This window comes from Anser cygnoides, chromosome 1 (assembly GCF_040182565.1).
Source record: "Anser cygnoides isolate HZ-2024a breed goose chromosome 1, Taihu_goose_T2T_genome, whole genome shotgun sequence".
Taxonomy (NCBI): domain Eukaryota; kingdom Metazoa; phylum Chordata; class Aves; order Anseriformes; family Anatidae; genus Anser; species Anser cygnoides.
The window spans coordinates 138,161,924-138,185,160 of NC_089873.1; the positions used below are offsets into that span (position 1 = coordinate 138,161,924).

The 23,237-nt window shown below is 40.3% G+C and overlaps 1 protein-coding gene across 3 annotated transcripts in view; it reads left to right on the forward strand.

Moving 5' to 3' along the window:
* Nucleotides 1–22,016, forward strand: part of DHRSX (dehydrogenase/reductase X-linked) — a 169,195-nt gene extending 147,179 nt beyond the window's left edge. For all 3 annotated transcript variants that reach the window (XM_066982978.1, XM_066982969.1, XM_066982965.1), the window contains one exon: nt 21,554–22,016. In XM_066982978.1, the coding sequence (XP_066839079.1) occupies nt 21,554–21,751 (198 nt within the window). In that variant the 3' untranslated portion in view covers nt 21,752–22,016. The remainder of the gene's footprint in view (nt 1–21,553) is intronic.
* The last annotated feature ends 1,221 nt before the right edge of the window (nt 22,017–23,237 follow it).

Genomic DNA, 23,237 nt, shown 5'->3' on the forward strand with positions numbered 1-23,237 from the left:
GTAAAAGAGTGAACCATGAACAGCAAACAGCATCAACTACTGAAAAAGAATTAGAAATAGTAAAACAAATTTTTAAATAAACAGGATCATCCAGCACCCAGTTTGTGAATTTTAAAAAGTTTCAATTGAGAAGTCACTTGAGTAACTCTGGCTTTAGTAAAGATTTAGTAAAGATTGTAATTACACAATTGTAATTGCCATCCCCAAACATCGGTGTCTGCTTTTCAGAAAGGGTACTGAGACAGGGCAAGATATCGTTCACATGGTTCATTTTATTCCTATAACGCTCTCAGGTAAATACGTGGGATTTTGTGGATCTTAATAGGTGAAACTAAGAAGGGAATTTGGAGCAGTGGCTGTAGCCTCCTTTTCTAGAAGGAGCTTGATCTTAGATGTGGCACGATTACAAGTCATTAATACAATATTTCCAGAGTTAGTAGTTTATATAGATTATTACATATTTGAACTTTGAAATTGCTGTTGGGTCTGTGAGTTTCGTCAGGGAAAATGACTGCATTTGTTCGCTGCCATCCCAGTGCAGGTAAGTGGAAGTAAAGACACGAGCTGTGTTGTCACGTGTCAGGCACTCTGCGGGGAACACAGAGCGGAGGCAGAAGAGGATTTGGATGAAACCTGAGCAATGTGCAATAACATAAGAATGAACTTGGACAGCTTTTCAAGGATGGAATTTTTCTGGTATTTGTTTGGCCCTGTCACACCGCCCTAGTTTCCTGTCCCTGGAACAGTAAGGAGGTGCTGCTGCTGGTCCTGGTCTCAGACAGTTTGAAAAAATTTGGTCTGCTCCCAGTATCTCTTATGTGCTCTCCAAAGTCTCGGAGCTTGCCACCACCAACTTACAAGCTTTACTTACCACCTTACTAATAGTTTATCCAATTTAGTATATATATTGTTTTTTCCGATGAATAGCAGGGGCCAAATCTGGTGCCCTGTGTCTGGCAGCCCTGTGTCCCCATGGCTTTGCTGGAAGCAGCATCGTGCTGTCTCGCTGCCTTGAGTCCCTTCAGCCAGCAACGGCATGCTGAGACTGAATGTGTCTCAGGGAAGGAGAGCAGTATTGATTGACTTATTCGGTATTTTTGCCTGCCAAGCTCTTGAGATGCAAAATGCAGTCTTCCAAAGCGTCTGCCACTTGTCGCAAACTATCCTAAGATGATTAAAAATGTAGAGAGAGAAAAGCTGTCCTGTTGCTTTTGGAGCTCGGAGTGTTGAAAATAAAATTACACACTATGAGTATATTTTGACAAGTGGATCTGCTCTGAAAATGAACATAAAAAAGGCACCGTGGGGTAGCATGTTTATTTTTTCTGTCAGGGTTGTGCAAGGCTAATTTTATGACTGCCTAACCCACGAATGCAGCTTGGTCATTTCTCAGAGGGGTACTCAGTTATCACCACTCTCATGCATCATGACCATTGACAACAATTTAGGTCCCCTTTTTCCTTTGCATGTAAGTAGATGACTTCCGTGATGACTTTGGTACTTCATCAGTGGCTTTGCACAAGTGTTGCTGATCAGAAGCTGCTAAACAAGTAAATGATGCCCAAACCTAAAAGCATCCAGGTCTCATTTTTTTTGTGTACTATTGTAGCAAGGATTATCTGATCTGACTTTGCATCCTCTATATGGAGTACTGTCCTTATGTAAAGCATTTTACATGTCCGTTCCTGCTCCTTAAGGGTTTTCCTTGATCTTGGGCTGGCCTTTTATATTTCTTGCCTGGTTTAGGTTTGTGGCACATGTGTCCTATTTTATATGCCTATTTTATGGAGAAGTGGATTAAGACTGGCACAGATACACTAAACCCTAATCCCTTTAGAGGGCCTGCAGGTCTCCAGAGGCAGTAAGTACTTCAAATGTTTATAATGCTAGATTCAGCTGATGTTGCTTGAAATCCATTCAGGAAGCAGATCTGGAAGGCAGGAAGCAGGGATTTTTACACGATCTTTTTTCTAAATATAATTGCACTGTTAATACTATTTTATATACATTCAGCACTTAGTACCTTGGCTGTATAACTTCTCCTGTGAGAGTTTCAACCCACTCTGCACAGCACTGGGTCAAAGTCAGATTGCTGGTGACTCATCTATTTCCAGCTTTTTAAAAAGTGATAAAATATAAAATGTGTTTGCTCTGACGTACCTGGATTTGTCATCTCCAGGTCACTACACACCAGTTTACCTAGAGGAGCCAAGAGAATTGCAAAGCACCTCCAATGCTCAGAAGCAGCTGTAGTACACTTGATGTACAGTCTGTCCCATGCTCTTCCAGCTGGGACGATATTTGCAGCTTAGACTTACTGGGCTTTCTAGACATTGAGCAAGATGGTAACAGCACCACCAAAAAAAACAATGCAACTTTTGTGTGTTGATTTTAGTTCTACCCTGTAGCCCTGTGGAAGGTGTAGGCAACTGTTGTTGTTGTTCTTCTTCTTCTTCTTTTTTTTTTTTCTGTTCATTTTTAAGTTACATCATGATGTCTATAAATAGCCTTTAATCAAAATAAACAGGAGTGAGGTTGCTTTTATTTTTTCATTTTGTCAAGACAAGACAGCACTATGAGGAGAGCAGAGGTATCCCAAGAGGTCCCTGAAGTCCCCTGTTCCTTCTACTTCCCTTTTCTTGTTCTGAATCCATTTTTTTTTCCCCTCAGGTTTATCTGTTTCTCTCCCATGATGAAGAGAAAACGGGAATCCAGTATAAGGGTCCATAGGTGATGATTGCTCAACAAATACTCGTTTTAATTTTGAAGATGTTGAGTGCCCAGCAAATCCTCTTTAGCAAAATTTTTGATGAGAGTGTACCACTTCTTGCATTCCCCTCCACCTTTTTTACTTGCCTTTCTAGACAGTAGCTCTTTGGGTTGCTTGCTGATGAACTGTGCTTCCAACAGTGCTAACTCTTGGGTACAGGAGAAAAGCGAATATGGGGCTATGGGTCAGACTGTAGAGCCTTCAATAAAATGAGATCCTTGATTGTTCCGGTCAAGAAAGCCGTGAATGCTATTAAAAAATAAGTAAGCCTATCTGAATTGAAAATGGAGCTATAGAGATGGCATAAGTATCTTTAGTCTGGGTTACTGCAAGCAGCCAGGGTTGAGATAGGGGGTGACACCTCTAGGAGAGACTATGTCTTCCCCTTGTGCCTTCCTGACTGACTGGTTCTCATCTGAAGTACCCTTAAAATGACAAGTATGGGATGGCTTGTAGCCCTGCTGAAAGTCAGACGAGGTGCTCCGACTGGCAGCGTCCACAGTAGACTAGCGGGGGTTTGCATGCCAAGGATTTGCGTTCCTAAAACAGACAGAGCACAGAGTTTGGTTCAGGATTTTATCTGAGGGGATGAGAGAGGTATTCTTCGTGTTCCTATTTTGTAATGGCAAGTCTGCCTCATCTGAACTGGTGTTTGCACTGCTACTTGCCATATTTTTCTCATGGAAAAGCTATACTGCATATTTTAAAATTTGAAAAAAGAAAAAGAGGTCAACTTATTTTTAGTTTTTGTTGACTTTTTTTTAAACGTTGATATGGTAGTTTAGAGGGGGCAAAGCTGGGTTCATGGACTCGGGCATGTCCTTCAAATGAGAGTAAGAGACCTGCTGCAAACTGCAGATCATGGATTCATGATGATAGCTAAAATGTGTTAATGCTCCAAATTACCGAGTTAAATCTTTGCCCTCTGATCTGAACGGATGCCTTTAAAAAAAAAAAGAAAAAAAAAAACTTTAAAAACAAATCCTTTGGATTATACCAAAAATTTGAACTGTCAAGAAATAAATGGTGTGGTAAACTGAAACATAGGTCTCTTAAGCTGCCCTAAATTTAGCTGTGTTTCAGTAATCTCTCATTCACTTTTCATTGCTGTCAGCAGCCCGCTGGGTTTCTCTTATATTTATGATGGAAATGTCTGTATATGAATCATGTCACAGAGATGCATTTTTTTGCTACTTCAAGGATTTAGTAAACAGTGCATAGTTTCTCTGGTAAAGAACACCTCATTTCTGGATAATTTGTACCAACAAGCACTTCATTCAAATGGCTTTCTTGCATTAAAAAAAACCATTATTTTCATGTGTGGTACATGAAAGGTATTTTTGTTAAGCAAGCGCATGTAACTTCATTGCTTGTCTTTCCATATTTTCACTGTCAGCGTGTCTGTAAAACTTCTATTGATGGCAGCTAGTAATAGGCTTTAAGTATTTTCTTAGTACAGTTACATAATGCCTTCATCATAGAGAAATAGATGTATCTAAAATGTGGGAGCCTGGGATACCTCTCATGTTTTGGTGTCCCTTTGCTAAAATCTTTGAAGATATTTGTCATGTTAATATATCAATTGCCTTCAAGCACAGAACCTTATAACATACAAAACTATATTAATAAAACATAATTTACTTTTTAGTCATATGCTAAACAAAAATGTGGCATATTGTAGCTTTGCAAGTTATACATATATTACCGTGTAGTTTTAAATAATACTCTTTCACTGTTAATTTCAGTCACCTTCAATACCTAATATTTTTTAGAAAAGATAGATTAATTGCTTTAACAAAATACAAAGTGGTGAATATTTTTTAAGACTGCAAAGTCATTGCATTTGATCTGATGTTTATTGTTGTCAGGGTAGATTATGGATGAGAACCCCTGCAATTATCCTCTTGTTAACATACTTTAGTACTGGAAGAAAGGACAGAGCTACGGTGCAGCTGGCAAGCAATCAGCTAACCTCCATTGCAAGTGTTTAAAGAACCTCTTCAGTGGAGCTCCTTAATGATAAAATATGTAGGGCTGGGCTTTCTGACAATGCATGCAACATGATGGATGATAGTAACCTTTTCGCAGAATTAAACTGGAAACGTGGGGGTGGGCATTGCAGTGCTGTCTGGCTCACAAGCTTTGGGATAGCAGCTTCCTTTCCTGCTCTTCACACCATAAATACATTTTTAAAGTTTATTTTTAAAGAATATAAATATATTCTGGGATATATTCTCACTTCCATTTCATTAAGCCTCCTTCGCCCTTTATACTTTTTAAATAGTTACATTAGTACATTTTTAACGTAGAAGCAGTTACAACAGGACAGAGAACTGTCTAGATTATATTTTCTCCTTTATGCAACAGCAAACTCTGCAAGTGTGAGCAACTCTGCACTACTTGCAGCAGAGGCGTATGCTGGGAAAAATCTTTCATCTTGTTTCTATTATTTTTCATACTTGCCGAAATAAAAGAAAAAAAGAAAAAGAGTGAGCATTTTTGAAATGAGTTAACATTTTCAGAGATGAAGGTAAAGAGCATACTGAAGTTGGGAATCCATTTTTGCTTAGGGAAATATTTTCTGTAAGAATGTGTATGTCAGTGCTGTTTTTAAATTTCTTGTGCTGTTTTTTTTTTTGTTGTTGTTTGTTTCTGTTGTGGTCATCTACAGATATTTGTAAATTCTTCATAATATTAATTCGGACTAGATGAAGAATCTATCTCATTTTTCAAGAACCAAACTTCTTTTCTCCATTTTATTATATTAATGTTTAAAAATATTGATGTTTTCTTCTGAAACGTTGTTAGCAAGCTACCCAGAGTTGATATGAATCGTTAGTAAGCTACCCAAATCTGATTTCTGTTCGCAGCTGGGTATTTATTTCTTTGAAAAGTCTCTCCCTCAGATCAGATGCTGCTTGTAGCTGGTGTCAGATGTTGGAGTAGCTCAGTTCCGATGGCAAGCGTGAAGTTGTTTATTCATTTTCAAAATAAAGACCAGACATTTGTTCTGGGGTACGCACACTAATTTGCAGTTAGAAACTAAAGTAAAGGTACAACATTTCAGGCTATAAACCAGCCTCAACCATGACTCAAAAAGTAGAATAATGTGAGACAGGGAGGATATTGGAAAGCCGCCCTCTCCCTTGTGCTGTGAATCTTGGGTGCTCATTTCTCTGCATGAGGAATCGGCCTGAAATGTTGTCCCTTGTGTAAACAGAGGGGAGGTCTGATTTGTTACTGGGAATGGGTCTGGCTTTACACGGGCATGGAGATAAAGACAAGGTGAAGGGCTGTGATGAGAGGATGAGTCCAGTGGGATTTCACCAGTTGCCTGTAGGAACTGGTGCTACATCCATCTCCCCAGGAGACCTCAGCAAGCACTGGGGCACCCCCAGCTCCATCCGCTCCGTGCACTCCCAGTTACACTGAGCAGTAACACCCGTGCTTACTGAAAAACAAACCAGGGAGACTTTACACATTTGAAGTCCTGCGGGGATATTCCAGGCCTATGAGAGGTGAGGTCACCTGGGTGGTGTTGTGGCTGGCAAATGTCTTAGGTAAGAAAGAGCTAGCCTTTAATATATTCACAGTGGTACAGGAAACAATATGCTGGGACAAAGGAACAAAGGCAAATACTACTGTTTAATTAATATTAAATAAGGTGCAGATTTCTTGTGGGCACTGATTCATGCACTGCATGGTGTCAATAATTGTTTGTGCATTGCAGCCATTTTTTTTCCTCAGAGTGGGGCGTTATTTCTGAGGTAAAGCCACTGACTATTGATTAGCTGTATAGTAATTTTCAAGCATCAATGGTTCCAATAAAAAATAAGTAGCATTTGTTTTATACTAGTGCATAAGCTCTGTACGTTGTTCATTAATAAATGAAGGGTGTCTGTAGTTGTTTTTTTGGGGGTTATTCCACAGACCCTATTGACATTTTCAATAGTCGTAAGTCCCAGGATAAATGCAACAGTATTTAAGGATGTTTTTGTTTTGTTTTGTTTTTAATGGAGGTTGTAAATGTTCTGCTCTTTGAGGACAGTGCTGCAATAAGATGGACATATTTGTTGCTGTTTACTGTTAATGAAATTTCCTGTTTTTCCTACTATATGATTCTCCTTTTAATCTCACTGGTTGGTAGTATGTTATTTTTTGGCTAAATGATGAGTCCTGAGATTCAGCAAGGAGAAAATAATTAAAACTATTTGTTTCACAGACTGTCAGCAACTATTAGGGATTAGACAAATATAAATTAAGTTTTTTCCCCCCCAGCCATGTTACAGACTTTGCAAAGTTCACAAACAACTGTAATCCTCTTTTATTGAGCACACATTTAAAAGTAAAGGTCAGTTATGTTTTGGTCACTAAGGAGTTTGCACAACTGGTAAAAACCAAATGTTTAGATTATTTTTATATAAAAAGCGTGCCTGCTGACGGGGTATCTCATGCTTCTCAGTCATGGCTCCCTTACCGACCTCAGGGACTAAAAACTGGTCATATCGGCTCACCAGAAGTTTGCAGAGCAAAGCTCATCCCTCGAGCTGCCGCAGCAGCTTGTGCACCCAGGGAAGGGCAGTGCATGCAGGTGGGATGCTGGCTAAGGGTGCCCGCACCCTGCCACCAGCCCTGCGCACGCTGCCATCCTGCAGCCCGCGCACCAGCCACGCAACGTGCCACAGCTGGGGCTGCCTGCCAGGCTGTCACAGGGCATGAGCAAAGGGCAGGCGGAGAAATGGGTGGAAGTTTAGACTGCAGACGTGTTTTGCATACCACCTGGGAAGCGGAGCCCTAATCTCGACTGGAACAATCCAATTCTGCGGCGGAGCACGTATTAAATAACAATAGGCGGCTGCGGAGCTGTGCAGACTTGCAGGGGAAGAGCAGAATTTTAAGCGAGCCGCGGGAAGCACAGGAGAGGGTTGGGGCAGGGCTGCCTGAGCCTCTGCTCAGACCTCAGTCTTTATTTCTGGGAGTTAAAAGCAGCTACCAGACCACAGCACAGTTCTGCATTAATCCAACTGGAAATTTTCCCAGAAAACAAGTTTCATAATCTGGAGCATCTCTGATTGCGGCGCATCACCGTGCACAAGCAGGGATGGCTCATCGATTGGAATCACAAGGCAAATGTGTGTGTATAGCAAAATGGCATTACCAAAGAGCAGAGTTCAATACGAGCTCCCTAAACAAAGCGAATTACTTCAACACCAGATGAGTCCGTAGCATGTATTTATTGAACCACAAAACCTCACGGTGTTTGTTTCCCACTTTAAACAACTGCTCTAACCTTTTAGTCAGAAAGCCCAGTGAATACAAGCACAAGAGAAACTCTCCTGGGGCTCTTAATAAAATGAAAAGGTTAATTCTCAGTGTGTTATTTTGGCTATTGATAATTCTGCAAATGTAAAAGTCTCTGGGTTATTTTGCATAGTATCCCAGGCCATAAACTGCCCATGCCCTTAATCAGTCTGGTATCAAAACCTTAGTCCGAAGCTGTCTGCAGAGACAAAGCTATCTGAAAATGAAAGAAATATGAAGATTTGCAGGAAGATTCTGGGGATTTTTAAGATTCTTGCCCTTCAAGGTATTTTTTTGTTTTGTTTTGGTTTTTTTTTTTTGTTTTTAATAGCAGGGTGGGGAAAGACTTTAGATATTGAAGGGATTACATGTTTTTTTCCTTTCCAGTCTTTCATTCAGTTTTTCTCCTTCAGCTTGTGGGATTTTACCACAGGCTATGAATCGCATTTTTGGAACCTGAACCAATTCTTCGTGTGATGTGAGCCACACATAAGGTTTAGTCCCTGACACAGGACTGGGGTAAACCTTATCTCCTGTATGTAAACACATCAGTTCTGCTATGACGTTCTTCATCTGGCAAAAGAAACAGGAACATGGGAAGGACCATTTCTGTTAGCAAATCTAGTCCTAGCCTTTCCAGGGGAGACTTTTTTCACAAATTAGTGGCTCCATCTGCTACCTTAATGACGATTTACAAAACACCTTGGAAATAAATATGGATATTAAAAACAACAACTTAAGTGGGTAGTAAAAATCTGTCTTAGCACTTTTTAGTACATCCCACTTCCCAGCTTTCCTTTGTTTGTTCCATTGGCAAGAACTGCTTTCTTTTTTTTCCCTCTCTTCCCTTTTGTAAATTAATACAAAGGCTCCCCAGGCTAACAGCTCCCTCTGTAACACAAGTACCAACCTTCCCTTCTTTCAGATTGTTTAGCTGATTAAATGTGATGGATTTAAACTCACATAGAATTATGTTCAAGATGGAAGTTTTCTGCTTCCATTTCAGACCTTAGGAAGCACTTGGATAGCTGAGAGTTTGCATTTGCTCTGTCTATAATGAGCTCTATAGTAAAGATACGATGCCTCAGATCTTGTCTGACATAATTTTAGAAACATGACTAATCTCAGCGAAACCAATGGCACTGTTTGCATGTCTAAAGTTATACATGTTCTTTTGGTCTCTTCTCAATTTAAGCCATCAGTAGGTTCTTTGGCATACTGTAAGGAGCCTCGGGGTGCATTGATTTAAACAAAGCCATTCACAGCTTAAACCCACTTTCAGTCACACACAACAAAAGGTTTGATTTGAATAATCAAATTCAGTCTTCCCTTGCATTTGCTTTTTTAGTTATTTTGTTAAAAGCAGGTTGATTCTGGTGGGTTAGCAAGCATTCAGATACGTTGATTTGCAACTGAATATAGCCTTTGCCTTTAAATGTAGTGCTTCTCTTGGGCAACCAAGAGGATAAGCTACGTAGACATCTCCATAATTGTATGGCTTCAAAATATATCTGTGATTTCATGCATCCTGTTCTGATAGAAAATGGGAAATGGTAGTTTTGTTTATGAGATGACTAATGCTTTACATTTTTACAAGCTGCTTTCAAGTGAAAGATGAGTGCAATTAAAATGAAATGAACTGTCATTTTTTAAAGGATTTTATTACTTAAACAGAAATACCTTGAACTTATTGGACACATTTTTTCATCAAAACAGAGGATGTATAATCTGTAATTATTGACTCATTCTGTTTACTGTATCTGTCAGAAAGATTGGATTAGAAAAACTGATCCACTCTCACCTATTTGTATTCTTTTACTCAGATAACTGTAGAATGTCAATCTACTCTTCTTGTTTTCCATCTTTGGAATATATCACTCAGGTCAGACATAAAATAACCCCCTTGCTTATATTTTTTTCAGTTTATTGTTCCAGATTAAATGCTAAAGTTGCCAGGAACTAGAATTATAGGAAACACCAATTTGCAGAAAAAGATTTCTTCCCTCCTCACTACTTTTCTCTGCTTCCAGTCCATTTCTTTTCTACTTCTCAGCTTGGGAAATATTGTAAAACTATCATTTAAACATGCTAGCTATTCTGAAAACAGAAACTCACAGCCGTCAGGGCATGGACAGTGCTATTTGAAGATCTGCTTGAAGCTTCTTCCAGCAAGCCAGGAGTGATGCCTCTCTGCACAGGAGCTCCACTGGGTGCAGAGCTCTGCTGCCTCCGTGGGCCCAGATGCACAGCTCCACCATGCAGACCCCTCACTCCCCCTCCTCCAAAGGACAGGGAGAGAAAATACAATGAAAAAAGGCTCATGGGTTGAGATGAGGACAGGGATATCACTCACCAATTGCAGTCATGGGTTAAATAGACTCAGCATAGTGAGATTAATGTAGTTTATTGCCTATTACCAACAGACTAGAACAGTGAGAAACTAAAAGCAAACTAAAAACACCTTCCTCGAATCCACGCTCTTTCACCTCTTTCCCCTGAGCGGTGCAGGGGAACGGGGAATGGGGGCTGTGGTTAGTTCCTAACACTTCGTCTCTGCCGCTCCTTCACAGTTAGCGTGGGGTCCCTCCCACGGGATGCCGTCCTGCCCGAACTGAGCCTGCGGGGGCTGCCCACAGATCTTCCAGAACTGCTCCCACACGGCTCCGTACCACGGGGTCCATCCATCCCCCAGGAGCAAACTGCTCCAGCACGGGTCCCCCACGGGCGGCAGCTCCCCCCAGACCCCTGCTCCTGCGTGGGCTCCTCTCCACGGGCTGCAGCTCCGGCCCGGGGCCTGCTCCTGCGGGGGCTCTCCATGGGCCGCAGCCTCCTCCAGGCCACATCCACCTGCTCCACCGGGGGCTCCTCCACGGGCTGCAGCGTGGAGATCTGCTCCGTGTGGGACCCGTGGGCTGCAGGGGGACAGCCTGCTCCACCAGGGGCCTCTCCACAGCCCGCAGGGGAACTGCTGCTGCCTGCCTGGAGCACCTCCTGCCCTCCTGCTGCACTCACCTTGGGGGCTGCAGGGCTGCTTCTCTCACATGTTCTCTCTCCTCTCTCCCAGGTGCTGTTGCACAGCAGGTTTTTCCCTTCCTTAAATCTGCTCTCACAGAGTCCCACCCAGCGTTGCTCCCTGGCTCGGCTCGGCCAGCAGTGCGTCCCTTTTGGAGCTGGCTGGAGCTGACTCTGATCTGACATGGGGCAGCTGCTGGGCTCTGCTCACAGCAGGCACCCTGCAGTCCCCCTGCTCCTGAAACCTGGCCACATAAGCCCAGAACACCCTCGCGGGACGTGTTGCATGCCAGCTGGCCAGACACTGTGACACAAATGTGAGAATTTGGGCTGAAGTCTTTTTTTGCTTTCATTTGTCCAATTATCCCAGCTATTTTATTTTTTTTTTTTTCATCTTGGCACGCTATTGATGCACCACACTTCAGGTTAGTCTGTGCACTTTACCTTTTCTGGTCCCCATCTTTGCTAGTGCAAGCACCAAGCCTACCTCATTCGTGCCTGTGACAACTTCTGGAGAAGTGTCCTGCACTGGGAGGAAGGGATTTGCACCCCCTCGCCGCAGCTGTGGGGCACCAGCAGGAGCGCTGTGAGACCCCTGCCCTACCGCCCCCTGTAACCAGGCTGCTGCAGTCAGACTGGGTGCAGCACTCTTCCATACCACTTCCACAGAGAAGAGCCTGTGATATATCTGCTAGCCTGTGTAATTTGGGGTTATCTCATTTAGTCTGGGCTCTGTACAGTCTTACAGTTTTTGATCTTGTCATAGCTTGTAAAGGTTTTCTATGTTGTGGTTATCTTCTAAATATTTAGGAGTTCCGCTCCTGTCCAGGCTGCTCGTAAGCATTAAAAACAAACAAACAAACAAAAAACACCAAAACAGTCCTGATATAAAACTTGTGAAGTTGGTCATAGGTGTCAGCTTCCATTTTCATGGAAGGGGAAATGATAGAGTGACTGCTTGTCCAATGTTAAACGGCAAGTAAAAGGTTAAAGATAATGGTCAGGGCTTACAAGTCAGAAGTTGCCATATCTTATGCATAAAACCTTTGTTTACTTTGCATGAGCCTGCAGGTAAGAAAGTAAATTTTTTTTTTTTTTTGCATGTATGGGCACTCAGGACCATCATCTTCAGCATCTGAAGCCTTGCTATGTCTCCCAGTGTCTGTGTCTGGTAACAAGGCAGCTACCATTTCAAATGTAAATACTTCTGTGTGCTTTTCTGTGTTGTTTCCCCCCAAAATTGGCATCATTTGAAAGAATTCAGCAAACTAAAGATGACCCATGTACTGGTACGAGATAATGCTTTAGGAAACGAAAGCTCTAAAGCTTTCATGGTTGTTTGCTGTTTTAAGTCCTCTTTAATTTTGATCCATTTACATTTTGATTCATATTTAAATTGTGTTTTCAACTAAAAGAAATTGGTTACATGTTATTAAACGAGGCAGATGTTCCAGCCACTACCTAGCAAAGAGGTTGCCTCTGTACAAGCATTGTTGGAGGGAGGAGCAGTCTTACATTCTAATTTATATTTCTCAGATAGTAATAGTTCAAAACTCAGCAGAATTAAAGCCTTGCATAGCTAATAAAAATAACAAGATGGTTCCTTAGCGTATTTCTAGCATGAATACTAAGCTGTAATTAAGTATTCTTACTTAATGATAGATCAGTCTACATCTAGGAATGAAGAAGATTATTTTGAATTGCTCACATGATACTGTAATTATGGCCATAGAAGTGGTGGTAAACAAAGAAATTGTGTGTTTTCCTTTACAACCACAGAGAAGGAGTAACAGCCTCATGCACAAAGTATCAGGATTGGCATTTAGGAGGCCAGCTGTCTTTCTTCATCTCTTCTCCTGACCAGTAAATCACTTTGCCTCTATGTGAATACAGTTAATATAGAAAATGCCAGATTACGTGAAGGTACCCAGGACAATTCTGAGTGATTTAAGTCAGGCATCCTAAGCAGAAGGTAGCTCCTGGGCATCACCTGCCTTCCAGACAGACTGCCACACTCCCAGAAGTGGCTTCAGCATTTTGTGAAGTCTGTATACTCCCTTGGCTTTTTCCTCCTGTTGTTGCCTTCCTTTATTTAGACCTAGACTGAAAATTCTTCCAGCAAGTGGCTGTCTCTGACTGGATGTTCATACAATGCCTGGGGCAACAGGGTCCTATCTGTCAAACTTTGCTTACTATTACAGAGCTGAGTGAAGTTACAAGTGTAATGTAACTTGAGTAGCTGCAGTGATATCTCAGTTCTGACTTTGAAGACCTTGCTGTCTGCTGCAAAGCGAGCTTAGGAATTAACATGCAGGCAAAGTAAACTTCCCCAATGCGCTTGACAAAAAGAACAAAGGATTCAGTTATGATTAACGACTTTGACCTGAAGCTTCAACTCCCTGCTCAAATGCAGTCATGTAAAGTTGAGTACTTGCTTCTGTTTGAAAATTGCCTAAAACTAAACATTATTCGTCTAGTCCTTCATTTCAGCAGCTTAGAAAATGCAAAGTATGGATCAAAAAACACTCTCACTCAAATCATTGGGGTTATGTAGCACTTCTAAGTGCGTGAGATTCAGTTTGAAATTAAGATGTAAATTTATTTTTGTGCATTTAGACATCTGCAAGTGAATTCAGTGTTGAAGCTGACATTTGAAGCCAATGGAGATTTCTTCAGTGGGGCCTAGAAAGCTGGCTGGCCAACAGGGGTTTCGTTCAGCTGCCTGATAACATAAGCATCTGATGCTATTTGAGATGACACACGAGGTCCTGTTCAGACTGGAGCAGCTGCTTTGGAAGGGGCAGGCTCAGCGCTGTAGCTGCTGCTGTCCTTAGTAAACCTTTGCTCATGTTTTGAGTCTGACAGAAGAGCCATCCTAGGGCTTCAGAGTCGAGCTGCTTGGCAATTTTCCAGCAAAAGAGATTTCTCAGAAAGTATCTCTCTGACACAAAAACAAAACGAAACCTTCCACCAACGCTTCCATCAGAAGATTTGTTGGAAATCAGGCGTTGAAGCCTGCATGCCTGCCTGCTGCTCCTTGGGCTCCCTGAACAAAAGGCTGACCCCTGCAGTCTGCTGGGGATGTTTTCTTTCTTCTGTGGGCTACTTTGTCTCCAGGCTTCTCAGCCACCTATGTAAGAGCTGATGTGAAGACAAGCCAGGCCTTGTCAGGATCTCTGTGTACCTGGATTTTTTTGGAAATGTCTTTCTGGGAAATTTGGTTTCAATAGGAAGAGAAAGAGATATTCAGGATTCGATACCCCTTGTGTCTGTTTGCCAGCTATTTCTGCCTCTGTTCTGTACAGCATCTTCTGCTAGGATGCTTAGGGAAAACCTTCTCTCTTTCCCAGAAGAGTAATGAATGATTTATGTTATAAAAGCTCCTTTCCTTCAACATTTTGATTTATTTATTTATTATTATTATTTTTTAGTTTTAAAATTGCATTGTGTTCTTAATTCATCAGTGTTTCACCTTTTATTATATACTAGTATCTTTGATTCAAAAATGATTTCTATATAGCTATGACATTGTCGGGAGAAAGGCTTCACACTTTAACTCTGCCATTTCTGTTTGCAGCTGCTGTCTCTTTTAAAGCTGAAATTTAAAGAATTTTATTGTGGAGTGAATTTATTAAAGAATTCTCTTTGCTGCAAGTTAGGGGTTGAAGAGAAATTAATTTGATGGTGCTGACTGGGTCTCCAGGGAGAGCTGGATATTCAATAAAACATCTCTATCTCTTTTTGGTCTATAATCAAGGCAGAGATTAGATAGAAAGGGAATAATAGAGAGCTACGCAGAAAAGAATAGGAAGAGAGGCAGAACACAGAGGGAAACCAGGACATTTTAGTGAGGGCAGAGATCTCTCCAAAGCTGTGCTGCAGACCTCTCTGGCAGCACTGATTTCCTGGGGATCTGACAGTTGATCCTGGCCACAGGTGTTATCAGGACTTACACTCACCTGCTACAGCATTATTTATCAAAGGTTGCTGGACACATCCTTACACCATAATGGTTTACATTCTATCTTTTGTTTTCAGCATTCAGTGTTTCAACTGATTAGTTTTTAGCTGATGACTTTTTGGCTTAAATTTTCAAAGCAATGATCAGTTTTAGGAGGTGTAGACACTGCAGGAGTTACAAAACAAGCGTTGAGAGCACTTAGCCCGTGCATTCAGCAGGAGCCGGTGACAGTAGAGCAGCTGTTGTTATTTCACCCTCGAGTCTTGCATCCTTAAGTAACCTGTTCTTGAAATGTTTTGGTAGCTCACATATCATAGTAATCAGTGCTTCCTGGAACACAAGTAATTTGTTTCTCACAGGTTTGTTTGCTTTAATATTCATGGGGACACAATCCCAGCTTCTCCATTTCTGACAGTTTTCAAACTATTTCATGTTGTAGTGGCTTCACGTTTGCCTTCATTCTTAAGAGTCAAACAGTGCAGTAAGGGTGACTGGGGCTCACCCCTCAATTAACTGCCAGCAAGTAAATAAAAGACTTTTGTAAACCATGTAACAGTAATTTAGTGCTCTCATTCCTGTTGCTAAGCTCCACTGTGCATATGTGTAGTATTGCTCAGAGATCCCAGATGATCTTTCTGGTGAGGTGTATATTCAATTTTTCAGTCCAGAGGCAAGTCAGCAAAATACTAACATTTGCAAAACATTATCAGAGTAATGTTGAGAAAAGTAAAGGAACCTTGACAAAAATGCCCAAGTATTCAGGCCCCAAAGATGGCTTATTTAGCTCTTGCTGTGTCTTCACAGCTCAAATCTGGGAAATGTGTTACTATCTGGAGACACATCTTCTTGTTACCTGATCCAGGAATGGTCTGATGGAAGACCACCTGTTTGAAAAGAGAGGCCACAGAGCAGACGCTCTGAAGCTCCCTGCAAAAGCACTGAATGTCCTTTTAGCTCATCAACCCACAAGTAGATTTTCCATATTAGCTGGAAACTGCATGATGTAATGGATGTGAGTACATGAGACAGGACCACCATTATAAAACCATGAGTCTCCTCACCAACCTACTTAATATTGCTTCTGAGGGGTATTCCACCAATTCTTAATATATTCCCCATCACTAACTGTATGGATAAAAGTGTTTTAACATCTTTTTCCTCAGCATTAAGTCATTTGCCAGCATGCCAGGCAGTCCTGGGTGCACATCTGCCTGTTTGGCCCATCATTCATGTCCTTCAAAATGCAACTGCTATGTCAGTCCCTCAATTTGCCAGCTGTGTCCTGCACTCCATTCTCTTTGCTCAACCCTCTCAGCTACCGTCTCTCATGATGGCAGCATCCTGAAGTCATTAAATATGATCCTAATACAATCAGATGACCGAGATGAGGGAGCGGTGGGTGAAGCTATTCCAGAGTAATAGTCCTACTCTTTCTGACACCAAGTTTAGTATCAATACTGCTTTTTCAGCCATGTAACTCTATCAACCAATGCAATTTGAGGTATAAAATGTCGTCCATTCAAACTATTCATCGTTGTGTTTAAGGCACATACCAAGGCCCTCATTATTTGTTGGTAGCCACTGAAAATGCTACTGGGAAAGTGGATGGGTTTCAGAAAAGGAATCATAGGAGCTTTTAAGCTTTGTTTCCTGTCCAGTTACCTGTGGTTACCAGTGTCTGTACCATGCAGCCTGGAGCCCTGTAGTGATGCTGTCTGCCCAGAACTCTGAGCTATGAATCAGATGGAGGCAGAACTGGATGAGTACAGGGACAGCGTACAGCCATCACGTATAACTGGTGCAGACATGACTTCCAAAGAGTTAAGCTCTTGTGCCTGTTATAGACAAATGAAATGGATGTGACATTTCATGGCTATATGGCTGTAGGGACTGACCATCATCGGCTAACACATTTTGCAAGCATTAGCACCTAGTATTGACAAGATTATATGGCACTTAAGAATGTATTAATCAAAATGTGTTAACTTGCAAGTCTTAAATAAATAAATAAAACCATAAACCCTTCTAGTATATGTCCCAGTTTTGCACAGAACAGAATATTCCATTTGATGCTGAGGGAAAATTATTCTATACTGATGATTTACACTTAGTATTGATTAATTAATTTACTTTTTTTTTATTTAGAAAAAAAAAGAATAACGAAGGTTCTTTAAAACAACATCATCTTCATTGGGCATAAATAGTGCCAAAATAATGTCACTTTTTTGTATATAGACTGCATTTTGCTTAAGTGAGCTGGTCTCAAGTTATCTTTTTCTCTTTCTTTCACAGTCTACCCATGTAACAAGCAATACAAAGATATGTAATTTAAATTGAGCCCTTGTTTGTGGTATGAAAGCATAATGAAAACAAATAGTTAATTGGAAAAGATTATGAACACAAAAGACTTGATCAATACTGTAACAAACAAAATCATTCAAAAAATGTTAAGCATAAATCAGTTCTATTTGGATATGAGAAATATATTAATTACAGTTGTGTAGATATTAATGTAATAAAAATTGTAGACAAAGTTCCAATTAACAAAAGTTGAGCACAAGTTGGTAACTTAAGGCTGAGGAAGCATTGTGCAATTTATATGAATCCCTTTTGTTTTAGGACAAGTCCAGTCAAATCATAACTGCTGTTATTGATCCTTTATGAAATGTATATTATTCTGTTACTCCTTCTTTTTTTTTTTTTTTCCTAATTCTGGCAAAGTGTATAGTATCCCCTGTGATTGGAATGGTACTTGTTATTACTGCCTATCTACCTGCAGCTTTTGGTAATAACTCAGAGTCACAAAGATGGTAACTCCTTCCTGTTTGTATAGATCATCATGGCAAACATCCTGTGTTTTGTAGATCATAGTATTCAACGAGTAGCTGGCAATTTCTCCTGCCTGCCCTCAGATACTCTCCTTCCTAGAAGGGGCATCTAAGGATGGATTATATATGTTTCTTTGGCACTAGTCTCTTGCTTGTGGCCATTTTCTTTTCTAAGGGCTTTTTGGTTCCTCCTCATTTTTTGATGAGATATCACATGGTAAAAGAAGAGCTGTGGGACTGTGAGGAGTGTTGGCAACCAGGAATGGGTCTGCCGCTGCTGGAACAATTAATATTGTTCATCTGTCTGGATAATCATGAATTGTTCCAGTGTTTGCAACCTGCTCCCGCCTTCTTCCTTCCCAAGAGTTCTTCAGGCAGCCACAAAGAGGCAGGATGTGTGCAAGTGCCCGTGTGTCTGTGCATGTTGCTGTTGGTCTATGGTTGTGTAGTAGATCCAGCACTTTGGGAAAGAGTCTTGACTGCACATAGGCAGGTGGATGTAGTGTGCTTTCATGTAGGTATGGACATGATCCAGAGGTGGAATTACAACATGCGCATCCTTCCAGCCTCTGAAAACAGACAGTTCATCCACCCATCCAGAAGGCCAGGGCACTCCTGGCATAGGGTTTCCTTTTTACCTTCATTAAAACACAAAACATGCCAAAACAATGAAGAGATTCTAGAGTAAGGAAATATTAAAGCTTTCAGTATTAATTAAGCACTCAGAAAATGGGACAAGACAATTAATTAATCATACACATGCAACTCTGTTCCCCTTTGCACTGGAAAAAATGTTTTCCTTTAACTTAAATTAGTATACACTAATTACTTGATATATTGTAGTATATTTTCCCTTATGTGTTAAGATAATTGCTGTGAGCAACAGCTGGTAGAAGGTTCCTAGCACGGTACCTGAGAGTCCTGTAAATGGGAAGTTTGCACTGAGCCTAATACTCAGCATGGATATGGTACACAGGATGAAAATCAAGTTAAATCTCATGAAAAGTTACACAAGCAGGACGTTAATGGATTGTGATGATGTCACTGTGCTTGTAAGACTGATCACAGTGTGGCCATTTAAGCACATTTATTATCATCTGAGCCTGCTCTATATTTTTGTTATATTGAAGAATAAGAAACAATTTGCTGCATAAAATGGTTTGGTAAAGATCTACTGGAACTGCATGAATAAAACCAACAACTGACTTTCAATTCATATATAGTCTTTATTTAACACATTTGATATTGTTTTGACTAGATCCCCTTCCGGTGGGGAACTTACCTGACAAAACAAAAAAAAAACAAAAGTCTTGATATATTCTGAATAACCTGAGAGACCCTTCCCATCGAATTAGCAAAGGCACATGGTATTTCGCATGCGGTGGGAAGATGCATACAGACCAGACTGTCTGAGACTGTAGAGACTGCTCATAAGACCATAATCTCAGAAATTCTGCCCACAGACATTCACTTTTTTTTTTTTTTAAAGCATTTTAGTTATGAGCTGTTGTCATTAAGATTTGCGAGTCATTGACGTTGACATTTATACTTGTTTGTGCTGGAGAGCTGTTGAACTCAGGAACATAATGTCCAGTGAACCATCGCATGAAGTAATGGTTTATCCGTGTCACTAGATTTTTAATTAAAGCACAGCTCTGCATTAAAAACTTTTGGCTTTTCTCTGTCATCCAGAATAAGTAGTATAAAATATGAATGCTTGTATTCACAATTAGTCTTCTACTTTACAGCATTAAGATATTTTATATCTCATCATAACTGATCATGATAGTAGCCACTGGATGAACGTGTTTTAGTCAACACAGAAGCCGTGTTTTTGAGTCATCCTGATCCTACAAAGAATTATGCATGAGTATAATTTCATGTTGTTTAAATAATCTACTGGATGTGAATAGCACTATTTTCCATATGATAAAAAAAGGTGAAGTAGTAGTAGTATAGTACTAAGAGGTAAAAAAGCATTTTGTAAGCGTTGAGCTTTTCTAGATGGCATGTCACAGAATAGACAAGACATCTTCTTAAAAAAAATACTCCAGAAGTACCTGGGCCTAGGGTGTTGTAAGATATTGACGGATATCTGAGTCCACCAGAGAGCTAATTTATCATCCTATTTCATTAGATGATACTTAGAATAGGAAATGTTGTATTTTGTGATAACTTACAGTAGAAATTGGCTGTTTTATGGCCACCGAAGAAATGTATGGTGGTATTACATTTCTTAGAGACCTGTTGGCATCAGTAGCTTTTCCTTCAGTTTAAACACCTTCAGAGAGGGACTTGGCATGTAACCTCTGGAGCATGTATATTGGAACATAGTGGAGCTCTGGGCATGGGAGTGCAACAGCAGAGCATGTTTTTTCTTCATCAGTTCACATTTTGGGTAATGGATCTGTGGTCATGCAGGGAATGTGTCTCCCTTGCAGATGCTGAGGGTGCTCTTCACCAGCGACAGTTGGGGAGGTCTTGCTTTGGCTGATGTTGCCTTATTGTGTGATTTGACATGGCTCTAATATAGTTGTAAATGAGACTTAATGCCAGATGCATCATATAAACTAATGTTTGCTAATAAGTTGTGTTATATTTAGTGTGCAGCGAGAAAAAAGGCAAGTTATTTCTTTTTAAAATTATGTGAACCTTGTCACAAAAAGCTTCAAATGACTTAGATTTTTTTTTGTTTGTTTTTATTAGTCACTGAGTAACCTATTCAATACTGTCTCATTCATCAAGTGAGTTCTTCAGGAAAAGACATCCTGTCAGGTGTAGCAGACAAAGCAATGAACAGCATTGGTACTGTTAATGACTCGTAGAATGATATTGCAGGGATTGTAAAATGACACCTTATTATCTAGCAGACATTGTTCGTAATTATATCACTGATAAAGACAAAACAGATCAAATGTTGTGTTGTAAATATGTCCTTTAATAAAATAAAATAAATGCCATTGTAATAAATTTGGTGATAGCTGTATGATCCTTCTGAATGGAAAATGGAAATGCTTTGCATATCTACAGGATGAAAGGCATTATCACTCTCAGCTATTCACTTGTTAATTTTCATGTAATACTCATGCTATATCAGACATTATAGATCTTTCACCATTTTGCTTTATGATACTCTGTAAAATATAATTCCCTCGTTTACCTGCCTGCATGGATTGAACTGCCGAATCTCAGTTTGCTGTCGTCCTTTTCATGATCTTTTGCACAAGTCATATTGTTACAATGAACACATTATGCATATAGCATAGTCTTCATCCTCCTTAGGCAGAGTACAGACCCCTTCAGTCTTGCAAAAATGAATAATTATGCTAGGATTTTAATATTTCTGTTTGCTTTGGGGTTTATTAGCTCTGACCGTGAAAGCTCAATTATTTTATATGCTCCATCTGACTAGGTCTTGAAAAAATGGGTTAAAGTTTTCCATGTAACTCTTTTGTGGCTTTAAGCTATCTCAAAATAGTGCTGTGGTAAAAATGGACTGTACTCTGCCAATTGGATAAGTGGCATTTTTATCGTTACCAACTTGAGGTTTGCATAAGGACCACAAGTGGGTTGAAAAACTACGGAAGCCGATTGTCACTGGTAAGGTCCTGTGGTGAAACTTTAGTCTTCCATTATACCTGTCTCTCATGAATTTGTGTTTTGTTGTTGTTGTTTCTGCAGACTCCAGAGGAAGGAGCCTCTACAAGCATCTATGCAGCAGTATCACCCGAGATGGAAGGAGCTGGCGGCTGCTACCTTTACAATGAGAAAAGGACAAAATCGGCTGACATAGCATATGATGAGGAGTTGCAGAGAAGGCTCTGGACAGAAAGCTGCAAGATGGTTGGGATTTCTGATGAATCCAGCAGAGTTCCCTAGAAGAAGCCATTTCCAGCTGGGTAAATGAAATGTATTGAAAAACATCTTAGGTGAATTCTTGCAGCATCAGTCATCATCCTGGAAATCACTGTTCAATCCCAAAGGCAAACATGAACAGCTTTGTTCTTCACTTGAACCCCTAGTCTGCTAGGGTGTGGGGGGAATATTCCCACAGAGAGATGTACGTGGTTGGTTTTAAATCTAACCATCAGTTTTGTAAATCATGATGTTTCAGTCTGTGATTAAAATACAATCTTTAACCTTGTGCAGAGTTGAGTTTTCATTTTTTGTTCAACAAGAAGACTTTCCCTGGTGAGCATGGTGTGTCTGTGGCATGTTGAACCTAAGCCACTTTTGTACATACAGCTTACTCTTTTTTAGTCAGTTTTAAAAGTTGCAGCATCTTTCCTTAAGCTTCATTAATCTTTAAGACACTTTATACTGAATGTCAGCTCATTCTAATTCAAACATTTGGCATTCATGATAATTATGTTGTTTCTATCATAACGTTAGTTTTAATGTCAAAGTTTATCCAGAGGTTTTAAGTGAAGATGAGAACCAAAAAAATGTAAATAAATAAGGTCTTCAGATGGGATATGGAATTCAAATGTTTTCATTTGGAGAGGGGTTAAAGGAGAGCCTTTAGAATGAGGAAGGAATCAGATGTAAAAATGGCAGCACTGGTTTTGGCAGAGAGTGCGGTTAGCCTGTTGTATCAGCTGTGGGCATGGAGTACTTGTTGCCTTTTCTCCTGAGCCTGTGTAAACTTGTGTCTGCAATGTCTTGCATTTTCTTTGGCAAGGAGATTCACTTATCCACCACCTGCTACATGAACAGTCACCTCATTTGGTTGTTTTTGAGCCTGGTTCATATGAGTTTCAAGACTAGCATTGGTGATTTGGAAGAGACAATAAACAGTTGGTGCTCTCCACCTTTTCCACATTGCTAAGGCTTTTGGAAGTTGGAAACTTTCAACATGAACCTTTAAATTGTGTTTTTTTTTCTTTTGTTTTGTTTTGTTTTTTCCATTTTGAAGAGTAGTCCCTGCCTACTTACTTACACAGGAGGCACAGGATATCTTCTATTTTGTTATGTATTTATTTCTCTCCTAAGAATTTCTAACAGCTGATTTCAAACACGGACTCTGTGATTAGGGAGTCTGAACTCTTGCTATTAATGAAGTAAGCTCTAGCCTACTCTCATGTCATTAATTTTAGATATTGTCTGAAAAAGAAGAATAATCCTATAAATGTCATTGCATTTTTTTTTTCTCCAAGACATACAGAGTGAAGGAGAGCTATAGGTGGATGTAAAGCATATATTTACTTTGGGTGATTGGAAATCACTGCGTGACAGGACTGAGTGTAAACATACTGTTGTGCTCTAATTTGCAGCAGACTTGAAACAACATGAATGTGTTCCTATGCACTGAACCCCAGACTAATATCCCTTTTGTTTTTTTTTAGCTCAAACCTGGTGCCTCACT